Here is a 27,154-nt window from a genome sequence, read left to right on the forward strand (position 1 = left end):
TATTGAATACTTTACGCTGACGTCACAAATGAACTGAGTGTTCATTTTTGACAGTTTGCTTGTACTGTTTACATGGACTTTACGATTTGCTTCGAGCGAATCTAGTCGTCCACAAATTTTTCTAAGTCCATGTAAACAGTACAAGCGAACTGCCAAGAAAAGTGAGGTTAACTGTGTTAGTAAAGAACCTAATAGCGGAGCCTACACGAAACATAAATCCCGGTCAAAAAAAATGCGGACGAACATGGTCAGGCGATTTAAACAGTTTGACGTTTAACTCAACTCGCCTGTGCTAATTGCCCCTAGGAACAAATGCAATTTGCGAATACGACTTAAAGGCAATTTCAACATTTAGACAATTTTTTTTGCGCATTTCAAACATGGCGGTTCATGCTTGGCTTAAGCTTAAAATAGTTTTTTAAACGATTGGCTTGTTCTCGCTTGTATTTTGTTTGTCTAGTGCACTTCAACGAATGTGGGAAATTGTGGAATCGTGTGTAAATATAGTGGAACAAAATATCTGACCTAAACTCTTAATAAAAGTCAGATTGTGGTAAGTTTTGGTGTGCAATGCCAATTTCACCATTGATTCTTCCTATAGTTTGGTGGTGATTATCTAGTGTAGTGATAAGTTTATGTGAGTACATAATGAATCCGAAAAAAAGTAATGTTTGTAATTTTCATATTAGGAAATTAGGGGCGATTTAATGGCGCGTTGCCTGGGCGATTTAAGGGCGGGTAGAGTTAAATTGAAGGGCAAATCGCGCATCCGAGTTGGCAAATAGCCCCCCGTTTGCCAGCAACTTGCCCTTTTTGACTGGGATATTGTCAATAAATATATTGACAAGACTGCTTCAATCCATCAATCCCATTTAAATTCTACAGAATCAAGATTTTCAAGACGACCTTACACCATCAATATTATGATCAAAATATGATTTATCGTCAATATTTCTGCTCGTGTAGGGTCCGCTTATCAGGTACCCACACGGTAAAATAAAACAATCTCCGGAATCGAGATGTACAGGTGCCTACATTTTTTCCTATGTGAGCATAGACTGTCACTTTTTTCGAGCAAACAAGAAGAAATGAAAGAGAAAACAAAAGCACGTGGTCAAAAGATATTGTAACTACGCATGTCGCTGTTACCACTGAAAATTTATCATCTCGCTCCTACATATGATAGACCCATTAGTTTGACACATAATGCCCCGGGTACACACATGTCAAAGTAATGGAATACAATATGCTAGAGCGAGACCCCATGTTTCAGTCAGTGAATACATGGAGACAGTAGCGCTTTGCTCCCTCTAGTAGTTATAATCTCTTTTACGTGGTCCCATACTTCATTCTGTTTGGTTAGTGATGTAAACATTTGCGCTTTTGCGATCCCGGACATTATACTTATTTTCACCACGTGCTCACAAGCTTCGTTTCGATTGGTCAGTTTCAGGGTTGCTAATCGATAATTAATCGTCATCGTCGATAACGTTAACCACCCGTCAACGTCATCGGAAACTCCGCTAACGATAATGTATCGTCGGATTCATCGTCATCGTCGATAATTCATCGGTGGTTATCGCGATACATTTTGCGTTACTTTCCCGTTTATTGGAGTTGAAGTTGATACGGTTAACTTTCAATTGTTTAGAAATAAATAACTATTAAAGGACATGTTGTTGGCAGTTGAAAATCAATAGTATTGGACATTTTCTATGCACAGGGGGGTTCGACGATGTGTCAAAATGGAATTTTTTGTTAACTTTTCGAGAGTGTTTTATATTGAAGGGAAAGTTATTAGCAGTTGACAATCAATAGTTTTGGACATTTTCAATACACAGGGGGTTCGACGATGTGTCAAAATGGATTTTTTTTCAACTTTTAGGGAAAGTTTATTATATTGAAGAAGTTATTAATAAGTGAAAATCAATAGTTTTGGACATGTACCGTCGGTGCGTCAAAATAGAATTTTTTTCAACTTTTCGCGAACTTTTTATATTGAAGGGCAGGTTGTTGGCAGTTGAAAATCGATAGTTTTGGATATTTTCAATTCACAGGAGAATCTCCACCAGTGCACAGTGTTTTCAAAATGGCAAAAAGGTGAAAGAAGTTCTTTGAACCACGAAAAACATTTTTAGCTATAGTGTCTTCAGCAAAGTTTATTTATATTTTTTTGCATTTAAAAAGTATTAGTTAGGTGATTAATCCCTTTAAAACTGAGAAGCAAGTTTTTGTTTGGTCATTTAAATGAAAATAAAAAAAAAAACTTTTTTTGGCAAAGTTTGTGAGAATATTAATTGATTTCGCTGAAGAGACTATGTGTCTATCTGTCGATTTAATTATACGTTTGTGAAGATTTCTTTGATATACCCAACAAAATTGCTTATTTAAAAATACTTTTCCTGGTAATTTTGTAGAATTTCAAAATGTTCCAAGATTTCGTTCAACTTAAGAAAATACAGAATTTTTGTAATGTTAGTTTATTTGTATCTCTTACAACTTAGAAGTTATCGAATGATTTAGTGTCCAAAAAGCAATGATTTGGTATGGAAGCCACAAATTTCACCAAGACGAATCTGTAAAACAAACACTATATATACTGCAAAATATACAAAAATAATACTACTGTACTGTAAGACCTCCTAAGGGAAATTTTTACTAAATAATAAGAACGGGTTATGAGGCTTTGTCGAGGGACTAAAGAAGATTATTTTTACCACTGCGGTTTATTAAAAAGAAAGGAAAAATTATATTACTCTTGGTGTTTGCGTTTCGACATCGTCTCTTCAGAACCAGAAAAAATATGTGCCGATTTTGTCAATGTCAATTCACCAAGGGGCTGAAAAAAACGGGTCTTCACTGTATTCAAAAACGACTAAAACTCTATTATGAGGTCGTTCATAAATTACACTACATATTTGAGGGTAAAAGAAGGAAGCATGAAGCATCTTGTTACATAGTGGAGAGAAGAAACGGAGGAGGGGGCTAAAAGCATCCCAACTAGAAAAAAATATACATCGGAAATATGTATATTCTCCTTTTTAAAATTCAAAATCTTCTAGTTTAAATTAAAATTATAATAAAATCTGTTAATCACCACACCACTTAAACGTATAGTATAATTTGTGAATGGCCTAATAATAGTGGTTTAGTAGTTTTTTCAATATATGTCTTTGCGTGATAAAAATTACTAATTACACAATAGCTCAAAATTTGTTTTCATCGTCAAAACAATTTTGATCACCTTTTTGCCGCACTGTGCACCTGGGACTCTTCTGTGCACCAACTTACTCGAAAAATTAAAAACAAAATCCAATTTGACACATCGTCGGACCCTTCTGCGTATTTAAAATGTCCAAAATTATTGATTTTCAACTGCCAACAACTTTCCCTTCAGTATAATACACTTTCCCGAAAAGTTGAAAAAAAATCTCTTTGACGCATCGTCGGACTCCGCTGTGCATAGAAAATGTCCAAAACTATTGATTTTCAACTGCCAATAACATGTCCTTCAACAGGTATTTATTTCTAAACAACTGAAAGTTAACCGCATCAACTTCAACTCCAATAAACGGGAAAGTAACGCAAAATGTATCACGATAACCGATGAACCGACGATGACGATGAATACGACGATACAATTATCGACGATGACGATGAAGGCGACGATACATTATCGTTAACGGAGTTTTCGATGACGATACATTATCGTTAACGAGTAACGCCGATAAATTATCGCGAAAAATGTATCGTATTAACAACCCTGGTCAGTTTGTTGATTATGTGCTTCGCGGTCCTGGGCGCCATGATTAACTTCACTAGCAACAAACCAACACACTCAAACATGGCGAATGTGAAAACCTATACTATAATGCATCTCGCTCCGGAATAAGCTTTCGCACTTATTAGTGTTGTCAAAAACAAAACGAGAGATTCGACTCAGTCGAGGTCTTCCGTGGAGGAAGGTACTTTGGAGTTGTTTGGGGTATACTCAAAATTAGGTAATTTTCTAATTTCACCTTCCTCCACGATACCCCGAGATTGACTCAAAAGAACTCAATTTTAGGTAGTTTTTCGTTTGCGTGCAGTCACCGTGGCAAGCAGAAAGTTAGCAAAAGTTGAACAAAGCGAAATTCGATCATGAACCGACCAAAGGGCCGAAGACGCAATGATATCGAATCGAGAAAAACAGCTTAGAAAATTCGCTTCAAAAAATTAAATCGTATTTTAACAGTGTTTGCATACTGCGCTTTCAAATGTATTGAAACACTTCAAAACAATACTAGTTTTCGGAAGTATTACGAAAATATTTTATATAATAACGTTTTCGTAGATAAAATTGAAAAAAATATATTTCGCCGAGTGTTGTTATGAAATGTTGATTAGGCCATTTTTGAGTCGCCCTCTTATTTTGAACATTCACAATTTCGCCCTGCAGTGTCGCCAGAAAACAAAAACCAAATATGGGTTTCGCCGTGCTCGCCGGAGGGGAAAATTTGTTATTCTTCCCGGGCGTATCAAGCAGTTGGTTTTTGTTTAGGGCGACTCTGTTTACGGGCTTTGTAAACAATGATGCTGTCAATTTCGCCCGTACACACTACCTTAGAAATGCAGAGGCGTAATCCGCCTGGTGACTTGTTTACAGTCGAAAGTCGGTTTCGCCGTTTTGTTTTTTTATTGATTTTCATGAAGTGTGAATCATTTATAAATGAGTTTTTATATTTATTATGAAATATTTTTACTGCTCTTTAAGATATTACTCAAATCTCCGTTTGTGTACATTTGTTATATAGGCCCATTTGTCGGTTCACGATCGAATTGATTCTGTCAGCGTTTCTGCCAGTATTTTGCGCGATTTGTGTGAGAATTCTGGCAAATAATTCGCTTAAATGCAACAACAATGTTTATTTGATGACGAAATGAGGCAAACTTCAACTCGAGCATTTCGATAGAGGGCCGCCTTGGGGAGGTATGATTATTCCAGCATTTGTTGTGCTTTTCTTGCACTTTAATTTAATTACCAAGTGGTTTGCCCATTTAAAAGTTATCGGTATTGGAAAAAGAGCAATTTTCAATAAAAAAAACGTGAATATCTCTACCCATACAAGCGATAGCAAGATTCCGTCTTCGACAAATTAATGCAGCTTAACAGTCCAAACAATGTTCTAGAACATTTATATAATGGAAAAAATCTAGAAGGCAAAAAAATCGCTCAAATGCAACAACCGTTTCTGACAGAAGCGGTTAAACTAACCGATACTGCTCACTTTTAGCCAGAATCCAGCCAGGAATGTACGGCCAAGATTTCTGTACGCTTCCTGCAACATCTTTGCCAGACGTTTGGCTCGATTCGTGCTAAATTCTACCAGGTAGGAGTTGCCAGAATCTTTCCACGGTTTATTTCCGAGTTATGCCGGCTGGATGTTGTTGGCTCGAATCAAAACTTGTCGAATGTAAAAGTTCATTTCATATCGTTAACCTGGCGCCCAGGTAGTGAAATCGTTAGAATTCAACGCGATCATGAACCGACCAAAGGGCCGAAGACGCAATGATATCGAATCGAGAAAAATAGCTTTGAAAATTCGCTTCAGAAAATTTAATCGTATTTTAACAGTGTTTGCATACTGCGCTTTCAAATGTATTGAAACACTTCAAAACAATACTAGTTTTCGGAAGCATTACTAAAATATTTTATATAAAAACGTTTTCGTTGAAAAAATTGAAAAAAATATATTTCGCCGAGTGTTGTTATGAAATCAGGGTTGCCAAAAATACAGAATAATCTGTATTTATACAGATTTTTCAGCCATTTTCAGACCAAGAATCTGTATGTACAGATATACAGATGTTTCCGTGCATGTACAGATACACAGATTTTTGAGAAATGATGTTACAAATACTGTTTTTGGACATAATTTTTTCAGTTTCAGTAATACCACAGATAACAGACGTTTAGGCTAGAACAAAATTTCTTCAAAAACCTGTGTAAACTTTCAAATTGATATACGTTGAAAATCCGTGTTTCACTATTGCCATCTGCGCAACTGTTTGCTACACGTGTTCGACAGCTGCACTCTAACTGCATTGTAGTGATCACTGCGCCATCTGCAAACGTTTGCCAAACATGTTTCAGATGTCTGATTTATTCGGAATTTCAGCAGCGGGTATTTACACACGATTCAAATCGAGCCTAAACGTCTGTTATCTGTGGTAATACTTCCTCTCTGTCTCTCTCAGCTTAGCCCTCTATATTAAAATATATCTTTACTTTTAAGATTGGTGGCTCACTCTGAAGACAAAAGTTTGTAATACACTCAGGTTAGCACCCAGCAAACGCCTGCCCAGTGAGCAAATTTTCTGGCAGAGACCGCTCTGCTAGATGTCTGTAAGTCTTGGTTTGGCAGCCCTGTCATATTTCTGCGCGTATCTTGTCGGGTTAGTTGAGCTAGGGCGAACTCGGTTTCGCTCGCATTTTCTGGCAAATTTTGACAGGAACCAAGCTAAACCCTGGCATAACTCGGACATAAACTGTGCAAAGATTCTGGCAATTCCTACCTGGTAGAATTTAGCACGAATCGAGCAAAACATCTGACAAAGATGTTGCAGGAAGCGTGCAGAGATCTTGGCCGTACATTTCTGGCTAGATTCTGGATAAAAGTGAGCAGCATCGGTTGGTTTAACCGCTTCTGTCAGAAACGGTTGTTGCATTTGAGCGAATTCGTTGCCAGAATTCTCGCACAAAACGCGCAAAGTGCTCGCAGAAACTCTTCCAGCATCAATTTCGCTTTGCTCAACTTTTGCTAACTTTCTGCTTGCCACGCTGACCGGGTGGCTGAAGTCTACTTCCAGAAACGTTAACGGCCAATTTCTTCACTTGAATGAAACGGTTTTCGGAAAATTGGTCACCAGCAACCTGAAAACTGAATTTTCATCCAGTGAAGAAATTGGCCGTAATTGTAATGCTCTGTGTCTTTGTTAACTCTCAATTTTTCCGAGAATTCGATAGCTGCATTGGTCGACTTAATGTATATAACATTATATGTCAACAAAAGTCATTAAATGAAGAAGAAAATTATTTTTCCTTTGTGCACATTGCTAAAGTTCAAGTTTCTGGATGTAAAATATCAGAACGACTTGTAGTGTTTTTTATGAAAATGTAAACTGCCCTTGCTTGACTGATTTAAACCACAAGAATTAATATCTTCGATAGATTATCCAGCAAAAGGTTAAACGACTCAACAGATTCGATACAGATATCGACACAGATTTTTCGAAGAGTAAATACAGATGAAAAGATTTTTTAGGACAAAAATACAGATTTAATTTTGGCAACCCTGAGTCATCGCTGAGTTAGGATTTAGATTAGAATGAAGTTATATTAAACGAACGTGTATATTTATTTTTGAATCTGATAGAATTTTTTTGTTAACTCGATCGTGAACCGACAAATGGGCCTATATAACAAATGTACACAAACGGAGATTTGAGTAATATCTTAAAGAGGAGTAAAAATACTTCATAATAAATATAAAAACTCATTTATAAATGATTCACACTTCATGAAAATCAATAAAAAACAAAACGGCGGAACCGACTTTCGACTGTAAACAAGCCGCCAGGCGGATTACGCCTCTGCATTTCTAAGGTAGTGTGTACGGGCGAAATTGACAGCATCATTGTTTACAAAGCCCGTAACAGTGTCGCCCTAAACAAAAACCAACTGCTTGATACGCCCGGGAAGAATAACAAATTTTCCCCTCCGGCGAGCACGGCGAAACCCACATTTGGTTTTTGTTTTCTGGCGACACTGCAGGGCGAAATTGTGAGTGGTCAAAATAAGAGGGCGACTCAAAAATGGCCTAATCAACATTTCATAACAACACTCGGCGAAATATATTTTTTTCAATTTTATCAACGAAAACGTTAATATATAAAATATTTTCGTAATGCTTCCGAAAACTAGTATTGTTTTGAAGTGTTTCAATACATTTGAAAGCGCAGTATGCAAACACTGTTAAAATACGATTTAATTTTTTGAAGCAAATTTTCAAAGCTATTTTTCTCGATTCGATATCATTGCGTCTTCGGCCCTTTGGTCGATTCATGATCGAACTTTTGTGTACTGTTGATTATTATTTTTTATTGAAGAGTGCCAGACTATTGTCACTGTGTAATTTAAACAATCTAGTTCAGTAAATTTGAAAACTATAATATGGGTAGCAGTGATTCTGGCAGTGGTTCTGACGAAAAGTATCACCGCAAAAAACTCAAGAAAAAATCTAAAAAACATAAAAAGGACAAGAAACACAAGAAAAGTAAGTCACGTAAAAAGCGCGAACGCCACAGTACTAGCAGTAGCATCAACAGCGATGCGGAACAAGATCAATGGGTTGAGAAAGTTCTACCGAAACAATCCGCCGAACAGACATTAAAACGCGATGACTGGATGAATTCTATGCTCATTCCAACATACAGCAAAGAGGTAAAGGGCGAGGAAAAGAAAACAACTGCGGTCCAATACGATCCTAAAACGAGCGTACGGGAACTAAATCCACACTGGCAAAACGGAGGAAGTGGGTTGCCTAGTTTCAGAAAGCCTATGGAAGATGACGATAGTTGTCGTGTGTTGAATACAGTTAAATACACCGACGTTGGGAAGAATACTAAGAGTGAAGGTTGGAGAAAATCTAAAGATGAGTGGGCTTTAGGAGATCGAAAAGAAACGTCCAAGGTACAAGGTGAACAAGCAACAACGTCTACGCAAGAGGACGGAATGTTTCTGAGTGATCAGCAATTGAACGACTTAGGCGCCAAAATTGTTAAAGCAGAAATCATGAGCAACACGCAATTGGCAAACGTCCTAAGAGTGAAGCTAGATGCAGCAAAGTTGCATAGAAACCAGCTCAAAGATTCTAGCAGACTAGCGAAAGAGAGTGATAAGCGGAGAGAAGCTCCTGCAGATGAAGAACTCTGCTTCACTGTTACTAGTTCACACGATATCCCTTCCAAACATAGTAAAAAAAGACGAACAAATCCTCACAATTTTCCTCCGGATAATCTGACCGATAAATTTTGCTCGGAGCGTCAAGAAAATACTGCAATGGATGCACAGTTCTTTAAAGTTTCTGCGAAGCTGGATCGGGAAGGAAGTAATCTGGAGAACATATTCGACCATAGCCGCGCTAGCACTTCCTCGTCAGGACGTTTGAACGAAGAACAAATCGTGCGTGATATGAATAAACTATCGAAAGCTCAAGCAGACTGCGAACGCTGCATTAACTCTTCGCAGTTTTTGCACGATAATGTAATTTCGATGGGTAAAAACATATATCTTGCAGTTCCAAATTGGAAAGGACTTCAGCCAAAGCACTGTCTCATTGTTCCTGTTTCGCATTACCCAGCCCTCACACATATGGATGAAGATGTATATCAAGAATTAGTGGATACATGTAAAACACTTAAACGAATGTTCACCGCGCACGAACAAGAAGTAATTTTTTTCGAGTCCGTTCGTTACATTAACAGAAACCCTCACGCTTACGTACAATGCGTTCCGGCTAATAACTACGAAATGGCTCCATTCTATTTCAAAAAAGCGATCCTCGAATCAGAAACGGAGTGGGCGATGAATAAGAAACTTCACAATATCCAAGGTCTTGAGATCAGGCGGACGATTCCCAAGGGATTGCCATACTTTTGGGTCAATTTTAATTTGGATAAGGGGTTTGCCCACGTGATTGAGGATCAGGAAAGTTTTCCGGTCACGTTTGCGTCAGTAAGTAATGTAACAACGTCTGAAAATTAAGATCTAATCTTTTTTCCTTCTTCCATAAACAGGAAACTATTGCTGGTATTTTGGGGTTAGATACACGAATTTGGCGTAAGCCAGGCCGGGAATATCACCCCAAGCAGCGAGTAGAGGAGTTTCAACGCTGGTGGAAAGAGTTTGATAATTTGACAAAAGAAAAACATTGTAAATAATCTTGTTTTTGTATTTTCGAATGACTGGTCTTATAAAAGGTCCATTTCATGTTTAATGATGCAATTACTGATTCGAACATCCCTAGTTCGATTCGCCATAACAAAACACCTCGAAAGTAGTTTCTTAAGTTTAAGAACTGATATATATATATATATATATATATATATATATATATATATATATATATATATATATATATATATATATATATATATATATATATATATATATATATATATATATATATATATATATATATATATATATATATATATATATATATATATATATATATATATATATATATATATATATATATATATATATATATATATATATATATATATATATATATATATATATATATATATATATATATATATATATATATATATATATATATATATATATATATATATATATATATATATATATATATATATATATATATATATATATATATATATATATATATATATATATATATATATATATATATATATATATATATATATATATATATTAGAGTGGGACATGGTTATATAAAAAAATAAAATCTATCGGTGAAACTATATTTTATATAGATTGGTCAGTCCTAGGTTGGGAACCGGCAACTTTGTGATATTACGGAACTCCTCCCAGCATCGAGGATACTTCAATTTTTATGGTGCAGGTTATCTTCTCGATGATAATTGATCTAGCTTACTCTACGATCTTTGCAATAACTTTAAAAAGGCAGACTATTTTACTGGCAATGGCCACATCTCCGTTCCCCTTGTTCCTACGAAACTGAGAAAACGAGCGGAAGAAGTTTGTAATATTTTTCGCTATTTTTGTTGAAATTTGAAGTCTTTGTCTTGTTTGTTGTTTATTCTGGACTAAGAGGACCAGAGCTGTAGCGTGACCTCAGTTTTGCGCCGTTTTGGTGTTAACTTTGTGTTAGGATTACGCTCATATGGACATGGCCTAGTTTTCCGTTCTAAGTTTATAACTGATTCGCTCTAGAATACCTATCCGTCTTTCAATTTCATTGCTTTCGTTTCTCTTATACTATGTTCACACTGCAGAGTTAAAACACGTTATAATCATTAGCAACGAGAAAATGTCATCAAGATAGCGTTAAAACATGTTTAACTCGTAGTGTGCACTTAGTATTACACAGTCGTTATTCGATGGTTGGACACTTTTTAACTGGACCGAATTTTAATTGGACCTCCCCTAGTTGGACTATTTTCCAACTAAAAAGCATCTGAACGCCAAAATCTTATGTCAAATTTACTTTGACAATCAATCTGACAATATTTAGAGATGTGAACAGATGCATTTACACTGCCAACATCTCTTTTGGAGAGTTTTTGACATTTGTCTGACGGTCCAACTAGCGAATCAATTCGTTAGTTGCACAAGGCTGTGGCCCAACCATCGAATCACGACTGTACTACCACAGAAAACAGACGTCCATCTTCAGCATTCAACTTGTGTAAAATCTCTAACGATTTCGAAGGTAGTTGGGTTATCCAAGCCAGGTGCGCTACTGTCGTTATGTTTTACGTTCACACTACACTGCCAATTATTAAAACATGTTTTAACTCTGTAGTGTGAACATAGTCTCAAATTGGCCGAAAATGGCCAAAAAATCGATACAGTAAAGTCTTAGCAGTAAACGTTTTGTTGTTTCAAAAAAGCCTGATTCTTCTGCGTAAATAATTAAAAGAGAATATAGGAAGAGATACAAAAAAGTTTTTAGCAAGCACGTTCGCAGATAGCACTTCATATGACTCTAATGATATATAGAAACAGAAACAAGGTGTTTTCTACAAAGTTGTAAACCCGACATTTTTAGTGCTCCCTCGGTACTTCCAAAATAGTCGGGTCTGATAAACATCGTTTACGACATTTTGAAAACTGTCTCTAGTATTTAAGACACGCATCGGCAAAACTGGCAACCTTCACTCATTGAACAACTTCATGGGAACTCAAACGCGACACGGCATCAAGAAGAAGGCAGCTAAAAACGTAAAAGCCAAAACTGCCACAGTCGCGAAAGGGTGTCTCGGTGTCACCAGTGCTTGTTTTGTTGAAATTTCCACCTCAAAGTGCGATCGGAATTGTGCGGAAATCTCGTAAAAGTTTAGAACAGTGATCAACGATTCGAAAAGTGTTGGATTACATTGGGTGGAAATGTGATTCAAAGCTGAAAATCAAAATTACTTCGACGACAGCCAGCCTGAGCTGAAGATTTTCCTCCCTTTTTCTGCTCTCTCTGTGTATACGTGTGTTGACAAGTGTTTGACAACTTCTTACGGAGTGATTGTAGTTGTGCATATTTGGGAAAAAGTGGAAACGAATAGTAAACGCCAAAAGTAAAAAACAACAAAGAGTGATCTAAAAAATTGTCATCATGCGTGGCTAATCCACTTAGTTCGCAAAGTAATAAGGCAATAACGGAGAAAAAAGATTCAATACACAGTGCCGATGAAGTTTTATAGTTACTGCACAATAATCAAACATTTTATAACGTAATTAGCTTGGGAAAACGTTTATGCTGTGTATGTTGTGACAATGTTTTCCAAAAAGAAGAAAAAGCCACAGATTTCATTTCCCAGTAACTTCGAACATCGTGTTCACACGGGTTTCGATAAGCGAGAAGGACGGTATGTCGGTCTTCCTCTGCAGTGGGCTTCCATCGTGGGAAATAACCAGATTCTAAAATCTACAAACCGACCTCTGCCTTTGATCGACCCTTCTGAAATAACACCAACGGAGATTCTCGACCTTAAAACCATAGTTCGGCCCCATCAGAATCCCAATTCTAGTGCAACATCTACAACCAGCAGTGAACCTGGCAAATTGGTTTTGCCAAAAACATCAAGTGTGGCTAGATCCAACTCCTTGCGCAGCTCTAGCCCACCGAGGGTTCGTCGTGGAGACCTTCGTTCGAGTACCAATGTCCCTCCTTCAGTTCCGGAAGAACCAAGTCACATCGGTGGCGGTCAATCTCCCTTTCCTTCGGTTAATAACAATTTTCCACCGCTACCCGCGAAACATTTTCCCGGAAATCCGTTCCATCCACACCAACAGCAACAGCCTTCCACATTCCCAGATAATCAGGCCAACTTTAACAATCCCAATAACTTCGATCCACAACACAATCCGCACGCACATCAACATCCTCACCAGCTACCCTACAATCACCACCACCAGCAACAGCAGCAGCAGCATCATCAACAACAGCAACAGCATCAAATGGGAGCTCATCATCATCATTTGAATGGGAATGTCGTCGGTCAGCAGCAGCAGTCGAATTTGACCGGCAACAATGGCACTAACGGAAATCACACTTCCAATCCTGTCAATGTGGTAACCGATAGCGGTGTGCTGTATAACAACAGGTGAGTGGAAACAAAGACTTGCGATTTTCCGGAGACACCACAGCAGGGTGTAGGGTTTTGGAAAGTTATTGGAAGATTGATATTGGCACACGTCAACCAAACCAGAGTTCAGAAAAAATAATATCCACGGGTGAGCTTGGAAGAGAAACATAATTCGAATTCGTGTGAAAGATTCTGTTTCAGTTTTTTGTAGCGTTCTTCATTCGTGCGGGGAGTGTAATCATTCAGTTATTTCCGGTTCGAATTTAGCTTCAGTTGTAAACTAAATTTCGTTTCAATGCCAACTCTGATTGGGATTATCGAGCAAAATTGCACAAGATATATGGCGTTTTTCATTGAAAAACCCGGGGGTGGTGGATTGCACTGGTATTGCATTTTCTAGTAGAAGAGCAGGCAACTAGACGTGTTTCATTCCCACTTCTGCTAGAAAGTGCAAAACCAGTGCAATCTACTGCCCCGGTGTTTTTCAATGGAAAACTACAATAGATTACGCAGTTCACATAATATGCTCTAACATGTAAAAGATGCAACCTTTTGCCCTTAATTTGTCCACATATAGCAAATGAATGCTTTGCTTGGTTGGTGAATGAATTTTAATTTCCTCTGAACTGAAGATATTCGATTCTGCAGGAAAACTTCATCCAGCTTGAAAGTAGGATGAGGAAGGCGTTTGAAACTGATTGCCGGTTTCGGTAAATGCCCACAGAAGTAAGCAACTGGGTTTTCGATTTCGTTTTACTGAACACATCAGGTTGTGATGGGCTGACGATTTTTTTTTAAGAAATCGTCAGGATATTTGATAACTTATACAAATTAATTCAACGACAACAGTATGTGCATGTGGCTGTGTAAGTTTAAGTGTAGTAAGAAATTTAAAATCCTTCTGCAGGCTTCATTCCTAAACGAAAAAAATGTAACACTCATTTAGTTGCACAATGTGAGAATTTCGTTTGTATACCATTCTTCAGAATTCCACCTCCCCCCAGAATGTACCATTTCCCAGAATTACCATCCCCTTAAATGCCCCATTTCCCAGAAAGCCATTTTCCAGAATGTCCCATTTCCATAAGTTCAAAGGAGAGGGCGTTTAGCATAGTGGACGTTAGGCATACTTTTAAGACGTGATCATACTGAAAGTGATTTGGCATATCAGATATTTGGCATATTTGTATCATGAGCTGTTCTTTCGAAATATTGCTGATGCAGCTAAAAATTGCTATAGTGCACTTATGCCTTTTGCATTTTGAAATATTTCTGTTAAATGCATTTTGATTTGAAATGATACTTAGAATAATATTCTGTAATAAAATTACACTACATTACTACAAATTACATTTCAACTAGTATGAAAATAAAAACATTTATAAAATTATTATTAGAAAAACTTTTCTACCGATAAGTTCTCCATTATGCAACTACATTCAGAAAGGTTTTTTTTCTCTTTAGCTTTTTGTTGACAAAATATAAAAAAAAAATAAAAATGCAGTTTAAATGTTACACATAAATTTTTGTTTTTGTGAAAAATAATACAACATGGTTTTCAGTGTATATATTTTGGGACTAAATTATCAATTCCCTGTATGTATTTATCAGACAGTTTTGTCGTATAAAGTACGGTAACCGGACAATTTTTTTTCGAAAATGCTCCAACTAGAAACTTCTATGCAGTTTGGAAAATTGCTCTTGAGTCAAAATAATCTTATTAACTGTGGAAAATGTTTTATTTTGGTTTATGTCGCTAATCTCAATTTCAACTGTACCGTCCGTACTAGCGCAGTGTCTGTTTCCTCGAATTTAATCACCATTTGATTGTCTTAACTTTTAATTGCTACCTTGTACCACGTAAACCAAGTCTCCTACTCTTAATGGTCTCGACTCACCAAACCACTTTGTCCTCTGGTTCAGCAACATACTTCTTGACCCAATGTACCCACAAATTCCTGGCCAGCTGCTGCGAACGCGTCTCGAAGTGCCACTGCCGGATGAGGTGGAGGAAGACTCATGCTAGGCTGATTTGGGGAAAGTCCCCGCAAAAAAAGGTTTGGAGTGAGTGCCTCCGCTTCGTCAGGCTGTTGAGACACGTACTTTAGTGGACGAGAGTTTATAATGTCTTCCGCTTCAACCTCTACTGCCTGCAGAAATTTGTCTGTCAACCGTCTCCCATCTTCAAGCGCCACGAATGCCTCCTCAACCAACCGAACGAGACGCTCCTATACTCCTCCCATGTGAGGAAGGGGGAATTGAGTGTCCACTTCGTTTTTGCGCTAGTCAGCCGATCCGCACAATCTTGCCCTATTTATCGGACAACTCTCGCCAGTTCTTTACTGGCCGCTAGGAAGATCTTGCCATTGTAGAACAGAAACTCCATCGGCCAACCTCGCCGACTAATGAACCGGTGAATCGCAATCAAGCACGACTGAATAGTCAGTCCGTGAGCCACCTCCAGGTGCACTGCGCGGGTTATCCAGCGGACGAACAATGCAACCCATCTCTTCTCTGTTCGGCGTCCTACAGTAGCATCAAATGGGCCCAAATAATCCACATCTGTGTAACTAAAAGTGCGAAGATTCGGTGTTAGCCGCTGCACTTACATCTTACGCAAGACGACGACACCTTCCGCACTACTGCGTCAATCTGCGGAATGTAGAACAGCTGCCTCAGCTCGTTCTTCACCGCCTGTCGATATCCGTGACCGCTCTTCTCGTGGTAGTGCTGAACAATCAGCTTCGTGATTCTATGCTGATGTGTCAAGATCGTTGGAAAACGGAGATCAAATGATAGCAGCCCTGTGTTCTTAGCTCTGTCTCCATTCGAATCAGCCCGTTTTCATCAATCAGCGGAGTAAGTTTGTAGAGTGAGCAGGACTTCTCGATCGCCAGCCATTGGCTCACCGGCCGATCCTTATTCCTGACCAGTACCTTCAACTCATCGATGAAACACTCCGCCTGTGCCATCTTCATCAGCCACAATTCTTTCCGTCGGGCGTTTTTCCTCTTAGAAAACTTTGCTGTACTCTGCTTTCCATTCGGTCGCAAAACGGAACTCATATTCAACCGAGTCCCAAACGACGCCTAGCACACGCTCGTTTCTTTGGTGTTCGTTTCCCTGTTGAAATGCACTGCGGAATCAACACTTCTTTCTTCCATCTGTTCGAGAAATCTTGCAGAGTTCGACACACAGTTTCTGATCCGAAATCCTCCACACGAATGGATGTACTTCATCTCGGTGGCTCGCTTCTTCGATAGTATCCACGCTGTGGTAGTAGTCATACACTTAATGACGCTTCAGGATGGCTTCTATTGCTTCAGGGTACTTCTCCGCGAAATCTGTTGCATTTAAATTCTTCCCGAATTGAGCTGAGCAGGGCGAACACATGGAACCACAGGTGGCAACGTCCATAACGTACACCTGCGGAACATCTTCACAGTTCGCTCGAAACAAAAACCGTTGCGCTTGCTTCTCCTCAGGTCTGATCCGGATCTGATGGTACATTTCTTGAATGTCACCACCAAATGCTACTGGCCGCTCCCGCAAATTGCAGATTACTCTGGGAAGTGGAACTAGAATATCCGGACCTTTGTGTAACTCTGAGTTAAGAGAGACTCCGTTCATTGATGCTGCAGCATCCCAAACCAGGCGCACCTTACCCGGCTTCTTCGGGTTCACCACGACATTCAGCGGTAGATTCCACGCAGGGGTTTGTGGAGTACCCTTCAATTTAGCATCACTCGCCTTGTGTGCGCTTCACTCGCCTTATGCAGCTTTTCCGAAAAGATTTCGAAGATCCCTGATCACACCCGGAATAGAATCCGGCAGCACTAGCCGACTCCTGACCGCCTCAAGTGCGTCACCCTGGAGAAGCCCTGCAAATACTTCAAATTCTCGAGGTTTGAGAACCCGCAGGCTGCAGTCGTGTACTCGAAGCTGCTGATAAGCAACGGCCAAACTTCTGCTTCTCCTTTAAACTTGGGAAGGTTCTGAGAGACCGCTTTGCAAGCAGCTAACTGATCTCTTGTGAAACGACCAACGACCCGTTTCCTTGTCCGCACATTTGAAGACTATTGCGACTGCATCTAATCGACGGCAGTTCCGAAACTTCACCGTCACTCACATATTCGTCACTTCGCTCGAATTGGCCGACTTCGACAACGATCGACTTATCTAACGGCGCCTGATTGTCGACCATCTTCGGACAGGCGAGTTTAAGCTGTTTCCGAATAGCATCCCGCTTCTTCGAGAATTCACGCTCTGCGGCCAATTGGCAGTCAAGCATTTTCTGCTCATGCTCTAACTGCCGTTGCTCCATTTCACGATGCGCTTGCAGCTCCTGCTCGCGCATCTCCCACTCTAGCTTCATCCGCTTCTTGTTCCAAGCCTGCTGCTTAGCAAGACGCTGCTGCCGCAACTCGATCTGTACTGCAAAGGCCATCTCCATTGTTAGCTGTTCCTCTTCCAACTGCTGCTCAGTCAGGTCTAAGACGGAACCAGCTCCACAATCGGACCCTGCATCACTATTCGGGGCGGACTTCTTCTCACGCTTCTTAGCCGTAGTCTCTGAATGTTTAAGACGCCGAGCGGAGAGCATCGCGGACAATGCCAAGTAACGTTCGCCACCTCTTGGTTGACACCTGCGCACGAGAAATGGGCCCAGTACTGACATTCTGCGCATTGGACCCAATCGATGTCACCAAATTCCGCTAGCTTGCAGTAGACACTTTTCGTGCTTCGAGGGAGAAGAAGCCATCCTGCACACTATCCGAGAAACAATTTTTGATTTTGTTCCGACGGCAGACGAAAACAAGATTTTTAAAAGTCCGCCTTTTTTACTATGTAGATCAAACTAAACGATCACATTTTATTATACTGTACATTATTAATTCTTTGCTTTACTTACAATTGTTTGTTCTCTCCACTTTGTTACTTTCACTTTTCCTTCCTCTATCGCTGTCAATACAATCGGTCTAGAAATTGGTATACATATTTTCATCTTAGCTGTTCTAAAATTGGTTTCGCTTACTTTAGTATATGTCGCTATTCTTAATTTCAACTGTTCCGTTCGTACTAGCCCAGTGCTTGTCTCCGCGTATCTAATCGCAAATTGATTGTCTTATAGCCGTAAGCACAAAGCCGTACTAACTGTTTTTAAACCGGACTAACTTTTAACCCGGCCTAAAATATTTGGTAAGCTTTAATCAAACGATGCTGTCATTTATATGGCTGCGTTCTGATTTGCGTTACACGTCAACGTTAAAAAACAACAAATTCAAGTTAAAGAAAATGAGTAAATTCATTCCGATATTTTCTTGCAGTAAAATAGCTTTTCTTCGTCAAATATCTCGTTCCATATGGTTTGAGAACAATTTTATCAACTTGTTGCCGATATGTTTCTGAACATAGAACTTTAACGTGTTGGATAGTTGAAAGTTGGCCGATGATGTGCAGTACTTTGTAGTGACATAATATGCACAAAAAAAATAAATTGATATACATATGCATGTTTTTATTCAGTTTGAATAGACGCTCGTCGAATTAGAGGTGGCTAAACATCTGTGATTGGCGAGTAACGGTTTGTCCGGAATTCCCTTTCAAAGAGAATTTTGACAGTTGGCTTTTAAGCCGGAATTATATGTTTGTCGAGATTTCATACTTTGATTAAAAAATTGGTTAAAATATTTCAATTTGAATTTAAAATGAACTGTGAGTGTCATTCTAATTGAACCTATCGACGTGGAGGAGAACAATTATTTTCGTTTCAAGTGAATTTTCACAAATTTGGAACAAAGATCAAACAGAAAATTAAACTTTGACAGAATGATCATTTATATTCACGAGCTTAATATTTAATTTTTGTTTGCACTGTGGCAGACAGAATATAGATATATTTCTATAATGCATCAATGCAAATTGGAACGATTTATGCCAAAAATCGAAATAAATATATTGATCACCGTTGTGTTCACAATAAATTTCAAAACATTGTGTATTCAGAAGTTTTATGTGATTTTATTCTTATTGGAACATTGCACATATTTGAATTCAATTATTTACTCTTAGCTTAGGGTATTGGTGGAGCTAATTTCTAAGCTGTTAACATTCTGATTCAATTTGCTAACAACCAGTATAAGTAAATTCATAAAATATTGCATTTTACGATCCATATCCAATTGTCATTTGTTTGGATCTATCCCCTAAAAACAAATAATTTTCTTCCGTTATTTACTTTCTTTGATGTGTGATACAATAGATATATGGGCAATCATTCGTGAAAATATGTTATCGATTTATATTAACGAATTAAATGGTCCCGCTTATTCTCTTAGCGATAAGCAAAAAGAAAAGAATCAAACAATTCTTATTGTAGTTCTGTTTCTAATTCACAAAAACAACTTTGATCTGAATTGATTGAACAGATCTCAATTTATCCAAACGTGCTCTACTGTAACCCTTTGATGTGCAATTGGAATCAAGCGTGTTGATAGAAGGAAAGAACGAGGAAATAAAAAATGCGGGTAGATAAACACGGTAAAAAACTTTATCCATTTTATGTATTCAAATTGCCCATTTTCGGAAGTTATTCGAGTTGTCAAAAAATGGGTATTTTATTGCTTATAACAATTGGTGCTTTTTATCCATTTCACAACTACTCGATGAGATAATGTCAATGGATATACTGATCTTAATAATGAGTCATAAAGAATTATTTTAAGCGAGTTAACCTGCAAACTAAGGTTCGTAGCGGAAGCTGCAAATTAGCGGCCTGCATCTGAGTACGTGGCGGAAACGGAACATTTCGGCAATGCTCATAAAAACGGCTGTTTAAACTACTGAGGATGTTGCAAATATGCGTTTGGCATTTTTAGAGCAGCCAAAAGATCCAGCCATTAAAAATATATCCAGTTGACGGTTTTATTTTGTTAAGTAGTTAAGGAGACAATAATGTGAAATGAATGTTATTTTATGTTTTTTTAATTCAGAAATAATTCTATTGACAGCATTTTTCAGTCTGGCGCGATTTTCATGAATGGATATTTTACGCGTTTTGTTGTAACAGTTCTACGAAAAATAAAGGGTAAAATATACCCAGGTTGACGTACAAGATCTGTATTCATTTATGGATACGTACTCTTTACCCACCTAATGGATTATTCCACTTTTATTGAAAATGCGTAGTTTTCTACGCATTAATTGGTATTTTATTTTATTAGTGTAGTTCGACAGTGCTTGTCTTTTCTACCTGATAAACTGGATTATTTATTGCCATCTTTATTGTGAGCAAAGAGAGCCATATTTATCCAGAAGAACGCCGAAGAGAGGATTGAAAATAACGAAATGTATGCAAGAGAAGCATGACAAATTTTTGCATAGTTTTGTCTTCTTCCGGTAACATGATGCTGCCATTTGCATTGCTGCGTTCTGATCAGCAATACACGGCTATGTTAAAATACTATACAATAAAGTTAATTTAAAATTAACTGTTTATGCCATTTAATAGTCTGATTATTTCGAGAATTTTTTTATTGCTCAATAAAATGGTGAATCGACATCTTGTTGAATGGGATTTATAACATAAGTATTTTATCAAATAAAATAATTTTTTCGAGCAATTTCATCACAAGATGGCGGCTCTGCAGCATTTTCACCTCATGCGCGTTTTATGGAAGGGGTCCACGGTCGGAAATCTATCCGTGATTTTTGACCTGGCGCCTAAAACTAAAGTTTTTCTGATTCCTTATGTCAATAGCGATGTACGTAGGATTTTTTTGATATTTTGATTTTAAGCGAAATGGCGCAGTTTTGAGTGAAAAAATGTAGATAATGTCATAAAAATCTACACAAAATCGTTAATCAATAAAAAGGTAAGCAATAAAAAATTTAATCCTGCGTACGTGACTAGAAAAACCAATTTTGAATATACTGTGGAAATTTCAAAGTGACCAAAAATCATTTGCTCGAGTTACATTTCCGGCCAGTGGTTTCGAGAAAAACGCGGTTAAAGTTTGCAGTACACATGGGTTATACATAAGAAGCGTTGCGGCAAAATTTAAAATTATATTTTTGAATTGTTTTCGTTCTCCATGTTTTGGGATATCTTTTTTTACATCCTAAAGCACATTTTAGACTAATAAATAAAAAATCGATTGTTTTAAAATTCTACAGTGGAGTAACCGCTTAAACAATTTATTTTTTAAGATCCATAATTGACTAAAACGTTATTTTGCTAATAATGGTGCATACTATCGAGAACGTCATAGAGTTGTATTGTTAGGCGCTAGCCACTCCAAGGGCTTGAAGAGTTTCTCTAACATTACACTTAGTAGTTTGTCAGTTCGGCCAAATCTGACTGTTCCAAAATAAATCAAATGCTTATAGAAAAAGAGTGGAAGCTTACATCTTTTGAAAAAGTTTGTATCAGTTGCTGTTCTGCAACCAATGGAAAATGCCATAAAAATTATTTATTTGCTTCAGATAATTATTCGTCCATGGAATGGAAATCTGAAATTTTAGCCTGGTGGGGCTTATTATAGCACCCTACCCAACTAGTCTACTAACCATGCATATAGAATTTGGCAGACCTACTTTGCTGAAAATGAAGTAATTCAAATTATCAGCACGATTATCCAATCATGCCTGAAATACCAAAAGTCCAGTAATTTTAATTAATAAAAATTATAATTAGTTACTTCCTATAGTCTGCCATCTGTCTGATAATGAATTGACAATTATAAATTTACAAATTGAACCTGATACTGGATGCAGATCAAATTTCTTGGACCAATCGTTCTGAATTTTGCACAATTCTTCTTCTTCACATCATTGCCCAGGCAACTACAAGAGCTTTTTGCAAACTGCTAAATATTATTATTTTACAATAACATGTTAATCGTTGTTTTAGCAATAATCGGACTTTGGTTTCAAAGTACTACGAAAAAATCGAAAATCGACCAAAAAATAAAAGCTCCCTTAATTACTTGTGAAATGCTGTGAAAAACAACAGAATCTTTGCATCGAAAAAAAAACTAAAGTGTCCAATTTTTTGCCGATAACACCTTATACAACCCTCCTTAAGTTCCGACACGATTTAAGCGATTTTTCCGTATTCAACTTTTTGCGTCATTTTGCCAAGTCATCGGTCTAGTCTCAACTTTCACAGCTCTTTCATACCCTGTGCATATCTGTTCTATCATAAAGAATTAAACGAAAATTTGTACTACAGCGGAAATGCAAATCGTTCAAGATATGCTAGAAAATTATAAATTATGAAACAATACAAGCAAGCTCCGATAACATTTAAATAACGATCAAAATGAGAATATTTGTAACAGTTTGTTTGCCTTCATATTTAAAAGTGTTACTTAGGCATGGCTTCATTTACAATTTTTTATTCAATCTTAGTTTTGAACTCTTTCAAAAGCAGTAAAAATATAAATAAACTTCCACTTGCTTATGGTGATCTGTGTAAGAAGATACAACTAGAAAAGGGAACAAGTTGTGATTATATATTCTTTTCCTCATGTAAAAATAACTAAAAAATTGTGAGCAAATTAAACTTCACTCATTTTGATAGCCATAGGTAAACTAACGATCGAAAACAATTTTCATCTCTGGATCCAATTATAAAATTTCGTTCGACAGTTTGTTTCAATATGATTCGACTTCTGCTAGCCTGGCATATAACTCTTCGATGTGGCGTTTTGAAATGAGCGTGTAGCACCTTCTAGATATAGGACGATAAAGAATATTTAAAAAAAATGCATTTAAAATTCGATTACACCTGTTTTTCGTACGGAATAAAACTTGCTTACTTGCCCTCATACGGTTTGTGCGCAACATGGGCCATAATATTGCACATAAAGGTCGAAAAGTTGATTCAAATTATTGAGATGTATGCAAGAGGAATATGGCGCCCCTTTACACTGTTTTCATTTGGCTTCAGGATGCAGCCATTTCTGCAATGACAGGTACTAACGTCTTAGGCCGGACTAAACTCAGGCCTAAAATCAAAGATAGTACCGTGTGGCGGTACCAACTAGATTCAAGCTTACCGCTATTAATTCATTATTTTATTTCAATTTTCGAACTTACATGTACCAAATCTTGTTCGCGTCCCTGTCCGGAAATCAATGTGCTTCTCGTTCGTCTTCCTGTACACCTCAAATTTGCTATCTGAATTCCTACTTTTCTACTTTTAACTATTTTAATCTACTTCACTTTCAAAATAATTTTTTTCCATTATGCTTTCCTTCTTATGCTGTTTGTTTACTTATGTTTCCTCTGACAGTTCCATCGCTCTACATTCGTGATGCACTTCGTCGTCTGTCAGCGTGACAGCTAATTTGTTGCATCGGTGCAACTGCCAGTAATGCCAGAACACTAGTCCTATGTCTAACTGTGTATGTGTTCATCTGAGTATTTGTGACAGTTGGGTCATGAATGCAGAACTGGCGTATATAGTAGAATAGTTGGTAATACTTCCGGTGTTCAATTTTTGCATTCGATTCTATTCATTTGGGAAGGATTGGATAAATTAAGATACAATTAATTTACCGACGCACATGAATCATCCATTTCCGGTCAGCATAACATGATGAAATTTTAGACGAGTTAAAGTGGTCTAATTGCATGTTACATGTCTTTTCCTATTCTACTTCATTAGTCTGTTTCTTTTGTACTTTTATTAGTTTGCTTTTCATGTATACCAAAATAGTATCGGTCAATTTATACACTTCTAATCAATCTCTTTGCTTCTTTTTCTGTATTTTGCATGTTATGATTCCTTTTATTATATCTTTATACTATACTCTATCTATACTATACTCATATAAGTACAAACGTACAAGCGTTAGTAGCCTTCGCGATAACACAAACCTGGTCACAAACGCGACCATGCAATTGCAATCATCTTTACATACTTACGCCCGCGATTTCGCCAACTTTAAACCTCTCCGGTAGTTAAGTGAACGTTGTAGCACCTATAAACGCACAAACGCGGTCTCAAGCATTAGCTCACTACTTGCGCGATCACGAAACAGTCACGTTCGGAAGTCTAACCTCGGTCCTAGTAGCATAGATCCATGCCTTTAGTTGGATAAAAAATGACGCTCATATTCACTAGATGAAACGTTCCATGGCCACATAACCGGGAACTCTAGTGATATGGGGAAACTGATTCTCTTCTACCATCTATATCTGTCTGTATATTATACACGTGGTGTCACATGTGACAAACCCGTCAACATACAAATGCTTGAGCCCTTCGCGACCGTCCACGGCACCTACACCTGCGATCTCGCAAACATGATGACATCCCGGTGATCAGGCCAACGTCTCAGCGCTTTTAAATTTTCTAATGCGGTCTCAAGCGTGAACCTAAAATTCCTCGCACTAGCAAGATCATGAATCGGTCATTTCCGGAAGTTTCTATCCTTGGTATCAGCAGACTACACCTTCAATTGGACTAATAAAAAGGAAAGCTCTCATATCCACTGGACAACACGTTGTCCGGTCATGGCTACATGACCGGAAACTCTAGTGATATAGGGTAACTCACTCCCTGTCAGAATGTGAATTGTACACCGAAAACTAAATATCAGAATGACGGTCCGCGTGACTATCCAAGAACGCACGCGAATATGCGAATGGCCACATGGTTACAAAATCCAATTTATACACGCAAAGTCACATTCACGCACACGCGACAAACACGTTAACATTAGAACGCTTAATCCCTTCGCGATTAACAACGCACCTACGGCAGCGATCGCGCAAGCTTGATAATATCCCGGCAATAAGGTGAATGTTTTAGTACTTTCAAAGTTTCAATCATATCTGAATATCAGTGAATATCACATGCAGGATCATGACCCGCCTGCAATTGGCCTTAAGCAGTGTTTTAGTGGGCGATATTGCCTGTCTCGTCTGCAATTGTAGTGAGTGATTCTGACGGGGAGTCCTTCCGAGAATCTAGCTCTACAGTTCCTGAAGGACAACTCTCGAAAGAAAAATTTTAATCATATTTTCTGAAATGATAATTTTATCTCGCCTTTTTTTGCGTGCTAACGATTCGATTTAACGGTAGTGGCTCTGACATAATTCACGGTCATCACGCTGAAAAGGCTTGGTCCGCTTTGTTAATAAGTGATATACGTTCACACCTCGTCATGCTGTCTACAAAGCTCAAGCGGTGCGAGAAGGTGATGTCTCTGCGATTAACAAACATTTAAGAGGTTGCATTTATAATAGGACCACACAACGGCAGTGCTTCTTCGGCTTTGAAGGCTGACAAAATTGTGACGGAAGACAACTTTGAATACAGTCCAACCGAGGATCTCTATATCTTCGTTTCTTCAACTAACATTTGTTCTGGAAGTGTGAAATTGAATGCTTCGCTACTAAGTTTTACTACCTAAACAATTCTATTTTCTTACTGTGTAAATTTAGACTAACTGAAACTTTTTGCCAATGTGATACAAAATTGGATGTAAAGTCATACTATGTTTCCGAACGCGTACTAACATCAGCGACTCCACAGACCCCAAAGTACGAAACCTTTTAAGACGAATCTAAACAATCGAAAACTGCATAAATAAAAAAAACTCCGTTTGATGTTGTTTGTTTCTCATATTAACAAAACATCAATATTTCGTAACCAGCAACTGGTTTGGACTATCGCAAGAGGCGATAGTCCGATGCCAAAGTAGCTTGCCAGCATCAAGGTCGGCGCAAACGATTTTATCAAAACAACTGCCAACAGCCCAAATAGTCGTCTCGTACCCGTCGTGGTTCCGCAGTGCGTTCGACTTCTTAAAGCAACACTCTTACTATCGAACTGATGATAGAAACAGAAAACAGGTTTTCGTTAAATTCTGCGCAAATTTTTTCAACGCGATAGAGATAGGCTGGTGTAGTATTATGCAGTGCCCTCGTCAAATATAATCACCATCCGCTACTACCTCGTAACAAGCTTTTACTACCGCCCCAGACACTCTCTTTCGCATTTTTTATTATTTGCAGATTGAGGCGGTATTTAGTTCGGGTCGGTTCATTTTGCCTAAATTTTATTGTTCTGAGGAAAGCAAAACATCGTTTTTACGAATATGTTAATTGCTTGGCCATGTTCGATACGTTTTATCAGCATTTTTACTAGAGGTACTTCCCTATGTTGGTGAAATAGGTACACATCGGTCTGTTTTGTTTTGCGACTGCACTCGAGCATTTTACGACCACCTCAACATACATAGAAACAGGTGATCTGTGAGAGAAGAAATTTCTTCGCTATGGCTGCAGAGCAGTGCACCAACCCGAAGCAAATGAAGGGACACACGGCAAAAGTGCATCAATGGCAGTGCATAGACCTAAAGCCAAAACAAAAAAATGGAAGCAAAGTAGGAAAAACTAGCAGATCGTGGCAAGGCATAAGCTGCTGTATACTGTAGCCAAGATTACAAGACGGGTGCGGCTGGCACTTCAAGAGTGACATAGAAATGGGAAAAGCACGACTTAAATATCGACTTCCTGTTTCCTTCATTTCTGCTGAGCTGCCGCATTACCTTAACTAGTATAGATTGCTGGTGTCCACTACTGCTTGTCGTGCGTACTGTTATCTAAGGGCCACTGGTCGTTTCAGATGAAACTTTGTCATCAACACTCTACTCTACATGACAATTCGAGATACAAGCCAGCTGATCGGATACGAGAAAAAAATGTTGTTGCATATTTATGCGATACTAAAAGTAGGTCGAATGAAACTCGCATATTTTCAATACAGGAAGCTGCTTGAATA

General features: G+C 38.1%; 2 protein-coding genes across 2 annotated transcripts in view; both read left to right on the top strand.

The window, feature by feature from the left end:
- Positions 1 to 8,158: 8,158 nt before the first annotated feature.
- Positions 8,159 to 10,037, top strand: LOC131693206 (CWF19-like protein 2 homolog). Its single transcript, XM_058980855.1, has 2 exons — positions 8,159 to 9,775; positions 9,838 to 10,037. The coding sequence occupies exons 1-2, from the start codon at positions 8,213 to 8,215 to the stop codon at positions 9,979 to 9,981; spliced, it is 1,707 nt and encodes a 568-aa protein (XP_058836838.1). The 5' UTR covers positions 8,159 to 8,212; the 3' UTR covers positions 9,982 to 10,037.
- Positions 10,038 to 11,984: 1,947 nt separating this feature from the next.
- LOC131693205 (serine/threonine-protein kinase PAK mbt) overlaps positions 11,985 to 27,154 on the top strand; it is a 29,900-nt gene continuing 14,730 nt past the window's right edge. The window contains exon 1 of the mRNA XM_058980854.1: positions 11,985 to 13,374. Within this exon, the coding sequence (XP_058836837.1) occupies positions 12,545 to 13,374 (830 nt within the window). The 5' untranslated portion in view covers positions 11,985 to 12,544. The remainder of the gene's footprint in view (positions 13,375 to 27,154) is intronic.

Source organism: Topomyia yanbarensis, chromosome 3, assembly GCF_030247195.1.
Source record: "Topomyia yanbarensis strain Yona2022 chromosome 3, ASM3024719v1, whole genome shotgun sequence".
In the NCBI taxonomy this organism is placed as follows: domain Eukaryota; kingdom Metazoa; phylum Arthropoda; class Insecta; order Diptera; family Culicidae; genus Topomyia; species Topomyia yanbarensis.